The sequence below is a fragment of the Pelophylax lessonae genome, assembly GCF_965119305.1.
Source record: "Pelophylax lessonae genome assembly, chromosome: 13".
NCBI classification, from domain to species: Eukaryota; Metazoa; Chordata; class Amphibia; order Anura; family Ranidae; genus Pelophylax; species Pelophylax lessonae.
This window is the reverse complement of record NC_138780.1, coordinates 8,352,006-8,359,609: the sequence shown is the minus strand read 5'-3', so window position 1 is coordinate 8,359,609 and position 7,604 is coordinate 8,352,006. Positions and strand designations below refer to the sequence as shown.

At 39.9% G+C, this 7,604-nt stretch overlaps 1 protein-coding gene across 1 annotated transcript; it reads right to left on the bottom strand.

Moving 5' to 3' along the window:
- Window positions 1-411: 411 nt before the first annotated feature.
- On the bottom strand, window positions 412-5,519 carry LOC309569905 (low affinity immunoglobulin gamma Fc region receptor III-B-like; the record flags this gene model as incomplete). Its single annotated transcript, XM_082275896.1, has 2 exons — window positions 412-692; window positions 5,240-5,519. 2 exons carry the CDS (start codon window positions 5,517-5,519, stop codon window positions 412-414), a joined length of 561 nt encoding a protein of 186 aa, XP_082132022.1.
- Window positions 5,520-7,604: the final 2,085 nt, after the last annotated feature.

The following is a 7,604-nucleotide window of genomic DNA, read 5'->3' as shown; positions in this document are numbered from 1 at the left end:
TTTCCGCTCTAAACTGCACACAAATTTTCCTGCACGACAGAATTCTACTTCAGAAGTGATGTCATGTGTTGGATTGCTTTCTTTGTGTTCTTTCATCTCTGAGCATGCCCAGTCTTGCTCATAAGATTTTTCCCCATCGAAATCTGTACTAACGAGATGAAAATCGGACGTGTTTTGATGGTCGACAAAGATTTTATAGCCTGCACACCAGGATTTTTCCGGCCGAAAAGTCGGAGTCGGTTGTCAGAAGCACCATACTAACAAGCCGAAAATCGGCAGATCGGTCGTCGGACGAAAATTCCCAGCCGAATTTCCACTCGTGTGTACGGGGCCTTTATACAAACTTCCAGGGAAACCAGTGAGCCAACAAGAGTCGAAAATGAGTCTTCTAGAGATCTTTCATGACTCACCTCACACAGTTATATGGGCTTCAGCCAACACTGTTTTGAAAGGTTTGAGAGTGTTATCATAGCCAAACTTGCGTTGAAGTCGTTGAGTGCATTTGTAGGTCCCGGTCGTGCTTTTGTCTACCTTATCAATACGGAACTCAATATCGGAGGCTGGGAAAAATATTTCTTTATCGTCTTTGAAGAACGTTGTGTTCACTGCATGAAAGGCATATCTGGTGTAACATCTGAGGGTCAGGGAGTCTTCTACAAAGATGGAGGTGGGCCTCTGAAGGATCAGATCATCTGAAAGATAGAAAAAGTGCATAAATCTGGGTGAATTTCAAAAAAGTTCTCCAAGAAGGTCAATGGAGCTCCAGACAACTTGTGTCCTTTTCGTGACTGGATTGGAGAAGTGTAGAACCTCTGACAGATTTACCAACTATCTGTGACCCCACTGGGGAGATTAGCTCTCACTATCTGAATACGTCTGTCATCGCCCCCAAATAGGGAAAGCAGAGAAGATGGTTCTGGCAGGAAGTTTACTCTTCAACTCTCTGCGCACACATGGAGGATCCAAGATTTACAACTCGCTAGAGACGTGCAAAAAGGAAAAGTTTGTTTCCTTTTGGATTTGTTCACTAAATTAATAATTTTGTTTCTTCATATCCTCTTTCAATATCTCTTTTATTGTAATTTTCCAAAAAAAATAATAATACACATACACAAAAAAAAAAAAACTGCAAAATATCAACATAAAATGTTGCAATAAAATTATTGATCATCATAACATTTTACCTCAAAATAAAAAAAAAGGGGGGGGGGGAAGGGGGAGAAGCGGAAAGGACAGGGAGAGAAACAGGAAAGGGGAACCTTCCATCCAACTTCTTCATATTCATTATGTTAGAATGGTTCGTTTTCAGAATTAGTTTTGTATATTTGGATTCTTTTTGTATATTTGAATTTGTTTCATATTATATATATATATATATATATATATATATATATATATGTTTCTAATTCCAGAAGACGGCTATAGTCGACCTATTCTATTCTATACTGTTCTGTTTTACTCTATTCTATTTCTCTCTATTCTATTTTCTACATTTCAATATCTCTTTATTTTAATTTTTCACATACCAAAATAATATACAAACCACAAAAAAATAGTACAAAATCCAGTAGAAAAAACAAAAACAACATTGTTGCAGTAAATTTGTCAGTTATAACATTATACTACCAGAGGGATCTATTCTATTTTCTGTTTTATTTTTTTATTTTCTATTCTTTTATTTTATTTTTTATTCTTTCATTCTATTCTATTCTAGTCTAAAAACAGCCTAAGTAGGAATCATCATCTTATTTCACCTTAATGTATTTATTGCAATATGTTTCCCATTTCAAATTCAAATATATTTTCAAATTCAACTGAAAAATTTGTTTCATTTTGGATTTGTTCGTTAAGTTAATAACTTTTGTTTCGTCATATTGGTTATGTTAGAATGATTTGTTTTCAGAATTCTTATCATATATTCAAATTATTTTTGTGTATTATATTTTATACACACAGTATATATATATATATATATATATATATATATATACACATACACACACACAGTATATATATATATATATATATATATATACACACACACAGTATATATATATATATATATATATATACACACACACACAGTATATATATATATATATATATATATATATATATATAATGTGCGTATATAATATACAAAAATAATTTGAATATATGATACGAATTCTGAAAACAAATCATTCTAACATAACCAATATGACGAAATAAAAGTTATTTAACTTTTAACAGTATATATGTATATATATATACATATATATACATGTATATATATACATATATATACATATATATATATACATATATATACATATATATATATATATATATATATATATATATATATATATATACACACACAGTATATATATGTATATATATATTTTTTTGGGGAAAATGGCTTTATTCAACCTATTTTATTCTATTCTATTTTATCCTATTCTATTTTTTCTGTTTTATGTTGTCCTATTCTATTCTGTTTTATTCTATTATAGTCTCTATCTTTCTATTCTATTCTATTTTATTTTCTAATCTATTCCTCTCTATTTTTTTTCTATTATTTTCTATTCTATTCTATAAAGCAGCCTAAGTAGGAATCATCATCTTATTTCACTTTTATACCTTACTGTATTTATTGCAATATGTTTCCATTTTGAACTTAAATTCATTTTCAAATTCCAATTCATTTCATTTTTGAATTCAACCTAATTTTCAAATTCAAAGTAAAAGTTTGTTTTGTTTCGGATTAGTTCGTTATGTTAACATTTTTGTTTAGTTATATTGGTTATATTAAAATAATTCATTTTCAGAATCAATTTTGTATACAGTATATTCCTTCGGATTCCTTTTGTATACAGTATATAGATTTCGAATTTTGGAAGATGGCTATATTTGACCTGCTTTATTCTAGTTTTTTTTTTTTTTATATTCTGTTTTATTTTATTCTAGTCTATTTATTTCTATTCTATTTTATTTTCTGTTTTAGTCTGTTCTATATTTTATTCTAATCTATTCTTTTCTATGATATTCTTTTATTCTATTCTTGTATTTTCTATTCTATAAAACAGTCTAAGTAGGAATCATCATCTTATTTCACTTTTATACCTTACTATATTCATTGCAATATATTTCTATTTTTAATTTAAATGCATTTTCAAATCCGAATTCATGTATTTTCTTTTAATTCAAATTCATTTTCAAATTTGAATTCATTTTTAAGCTTGAATTTGGATAATTTGTCATTTAGCTAAGTTATTTTGTTTTGTTATAATTTATTTCGGATTTGTTAAAGATTCGTTACCATTGTGATTCGGAAATTTGGATACATCTGAATGTCCGAATATTGAAAATTCTGTCCGAATTTCGATTCGTAACCAAACAAAATCGCACATGTCTATTAACTTTTACAGAGAAGAGGCGCCATCAGTTCTTATCTGAATTCACCCAAGTGTTGTCCCTGTGACCCTTACTGGAGATAATTGTGTCTGGACTATTGAGCGGTGGTGTGGCGCTCCAGATCTTCTTCTAGCTCTACACAATGAAACTTTGGAGATCTACTGGGATGTAGAAGCTGTCTGCCTAATAACTGGATCACCTCCATCGCAATACTATTGGATACATCAGTGGCTGTATACTGTATCTTTCCAAAGGTCTATAGGCTCCTATCGCCCATTGTCTTTGTAGAAAAGACCTGATAGTTATAAGGATTGATCCAAAATTGAAAGCATTGGTCATATTTATCGAACTGACCAAAATACTGTTCTTCATAAGCCCCAACTTTTGAGATTTGGTTACCAAATCTAAGCTCCCTGCCAAAAAAAACTAGCATGGAAACTTGAATCCTGCAGACCGTGGTATCTGTCCATTATGGAAAGGTTCAAGAAAGAATTAGATAATTGTTTAGGTAGAAAATGTCTAGAAGAGTGGTTCTCAACCAACCAAGAGAGATCAGGGTCCATTTAAGTCTTACAAAACCTCCTATGACCCAACAGTTAATAGGTTTATACTTATACAATAAAAGTATCGGAACACAAGAGATTACCCCCCAAATCATTGGTTTCAGTCGGATTAGGGCCTTCAGGAAAGAGTAACTTCCTAATTCATTGGTGTCAATGGAGTCAGGGACCCCAGAGGAAAATAGTTCCTCAATTCATTGGTGTCAGTGAGATAGAGGCCCCTGGGAGAGAGTAGCAGCGCAAATCATTGGTGTCAGTGGGATTGTGCCCCCCCCCCCTCAGGGGAAAACAGCTCCTTAATTCATTGGTGTCAGTGAGATAGAGGCCCCCGGGAGAGAGTAGCAGCGCAAATCATTGGTGTCAGTGGGATTGTGCCCCCAGGGGAAAACAGCTCTTTAATTCATTGGTGTCAGTGAGATAGAGGCCCCTGGGAGAGAGTAGCAGCACCAATCATTGGTGTCAGTGGGATTGTGCCCCCCCCCAGGGGAAAACAGCTCCTTAATTCATTGGTGTCAGTGAGATAGAGGCCCCTGGGAGAGAGTAGCAGCACCAATCATTGGTGTCAGTGGGATTGTGCCCCCCCCCCCCCCAGGGGAAAACAGCTCCTTAATTCATTGGTGTCAGTAAGATAGAGGCCCCTGGGAGAGAGTAGCAGCACCAATCATTGGTGTCAGTGGGATTGTGCCCCCCCCCCAGGGGAAAACAGCTCTTTAATTTATTGGTGTCAGTGAGATATAGGCCCCCGGGAGAGAGTAGCAGTACCAATCATTGGTGTCAGTGGGATTGTGCCCCCCAGGGGAAAACAGCTCCTTAATTCATTGGTGTCAGTGAGATATAGGCCCCTGGGAGAGAGTAGCAGCACCAATCATTGGTGTCAGTGGGATTGTGCCCCCCCAGGGGAAAACAGCTCCTTAATTCATTGGTGTCAGTGAGATATAGGCCCCCTGGGAGAGAGTAGCAGCACCAATCATTGGTGTCAGTGGGATTGTGCCCCCCCAGGGGAAAACAGCTCCTTAATTCATTGGTGTCAGTGAGATAGAGGCCCCTGGGAGAGAGTGGCAGCACCAATCATTGGTGTCAGTGGGATAGAGATCCCTAGGCGAGAGCAGCAGCCCACAATATTGATGTTAGTGGGACAGTGGCCACCAGAGAAAAAGAGCTCCCCAAATTATTAGTTGTATTGGGATAGTAAACCCCAGACTGGCATAAGGGCCAGGTCTTGGCCTGGCAGTAGGCTGTGGTCCAATGGTTAAAAACTACTGGTCTAGAGCTTCATGACTCACCCTTTTCAATTTCCAGTTTGACAGGGTCACTGAGATCGCTGGTGCTGGTCCGGCACTGGTAATAACCACTGTCTTCTCTCAGTTTGGCGGACTGTAGCGTAAAGGTCTGCTGATTATTGAGGATCATCTCATCGTTTCTCCACCAGTAGAAGGTCTCCTTCTCTTGTTCCGTAGAGGCGACATTACATGTTAGAGTCACCGAGTCATATTCCTGGATAGTCCGCCAGTTTGGTGTGAAGGTCACCAGAGGCTTGACCTCATCTCCTACTAAACACAACATGGACAATAAGGGGCCCAATGAGGAAAATCCCAGACTCTTCATACAAAATATTACCAAAAGTATTGGGACGCCTGCCCTTACACACACATAAACTTTAACGGCATCCCAGTCTTAGTCTGTAGGGTTCAATATGGAGTTGGCCTGCCCTATAACAGCTTCAACTCTCCTGGGAAGGCTGTCCACAAGGTTTAGGAGTGTCTATGGGAATGTTTCACCATTCTTCCAGAAGCGCATTTGTGAGGTCAGGCACTGATGCTAGACAAGAAGGTGTTTTTTTTTTTTAACGAGTAATGGCGGCGATCTGCGATTTTTTTTTGCGGGACTGCGACATTGCGGCGGACAGATCGGACCCTTGACTGACATTTTTGACACTTTTGGGGGCACCAGTGACATTACTGCAGTAATCAGTGCTATACATATGCACTGTTACTGTAAAAATGACACTGACAGGGAAGGGGTTAACTTTTATTGGAGAGGGAGGGGTTAATGTATGCCTGGTGCTTACTGACGTGTGTGGGGGGGGGGGGGGACTGTGTGAGTCAAGGACAGATTGGATGTTCAGCAGGGGCGGACTGACCATTCAGGGATTAGGGCACTGCCCGAGGGCCCAGGGCAGAGGCGTAACTAGAACCTTCAGGGCCCTGATGCAAGTAACCATGAAGGGCCCCCCAGACCCCTGGCCGGGGCCCTTACCTTCAAGCCCAGGGCTCTTCCCACTAATCCTGGGGCTCTTTACACTCGTTGCATGGCCTTTTATTACGGTCCCGCAGCAGGATTCTTTCACAAGTTCTGCAGTGGGCCCCCTTCCTGCAATCTTGTGGGCCCACTTCCTGCAATCTTGGGGCCTCCCCACAGTGGTGCAATGCCAGGGTCCGGTCGCAAGTGTGACCTTTGCGATCCTGGAAGTTCACCCACTGGTTTGCTACCGGGCCCCCTGGAGCATGGGGCCCGGTAGCGATTGCAACCCCTGCAACCCCTGTAGTTACGCCCCTGGCCCAGGGTCAGTAGGGGACCCCATGAGAGGTTACACACTACAGAAAGAAGCCAGGAACTTCCATGCAGGCTATGCTGTGGTAGATATTTAAATGCCCACTCTATGTGGCTGAGCTGCAATTTGTAGGTGGGGCTTTGTGTGGCTTGAGTGTGGACACAGGGGGCCCCATGATCTCTGATTGCTCGGGGGCCCCATGAGTTGTCAGTCCACCCCTGATGTTCAGCTATGCTGTCACTCCCTGTCACTTAGGAGATCCGCCCGCTCCGTTTACACAGGCGGGCGGATCTCCAAACTAGATTCCCCGACGATCGGGGAAGAGCGGCGGCGATCGCCGCCGCTCCTCCCCTGGCCCGACTCCCGCTGTGACTGAAAACAGCGGGAGCGCGCGCGAGCGCCGCCTACAGGGGGAGGAGTCCAGCGACGTAGGTCTACGTCGCTGGACGATAACGAGCCACTGTGCCGCAGTAGAGGCTCAGTGAGAGGAGTTAAAGTGGTTAACGTTAGTTACATCTTAGTGGGATGAATGGCCAGATGGCTACATTTATCTCTTGGGGACCATGGAGGTGAGACTTCTCTGCCATTACCCCTACAACTATTGGGGCGTTCCATTCTTTAAGGTGCATTCACTAGAACATAAAAAGATTTACAGGGGGATTGAGACAGCTTTATATTGGCCAATTCATGTGTGCAAGCTTGGGAGCCCAAGTAAGTTATATTAGATTTTGCTTCATTTTGCTTCATTTGTGTTTCATTTTGCTTCATTTGTGCAGATCAAAGAAGAGGAGTACCTGACTGCAATGAATCGCATAATACCAAAAGACCTGTTTCCACCAGTGCATATCCCGTCACCATATTGCTCTAGTCCCCAGAAGTGCACTCCTGCTCCCAACGATCACAGTGATATTTTTTATATCCGGTTAATAAGGATATTCAGAAAACAATTTTAACTGGTAATTATTAAGTGAAACATGACACAAACTGATTCCAAATCATTGTTTTAATTGATAGCATTGTGTTTACATCATCCTCGCTGCTTTAAATATTCATTGATGACATCAAGACTGAAGCATCATCAATGTCAATTTACAAAA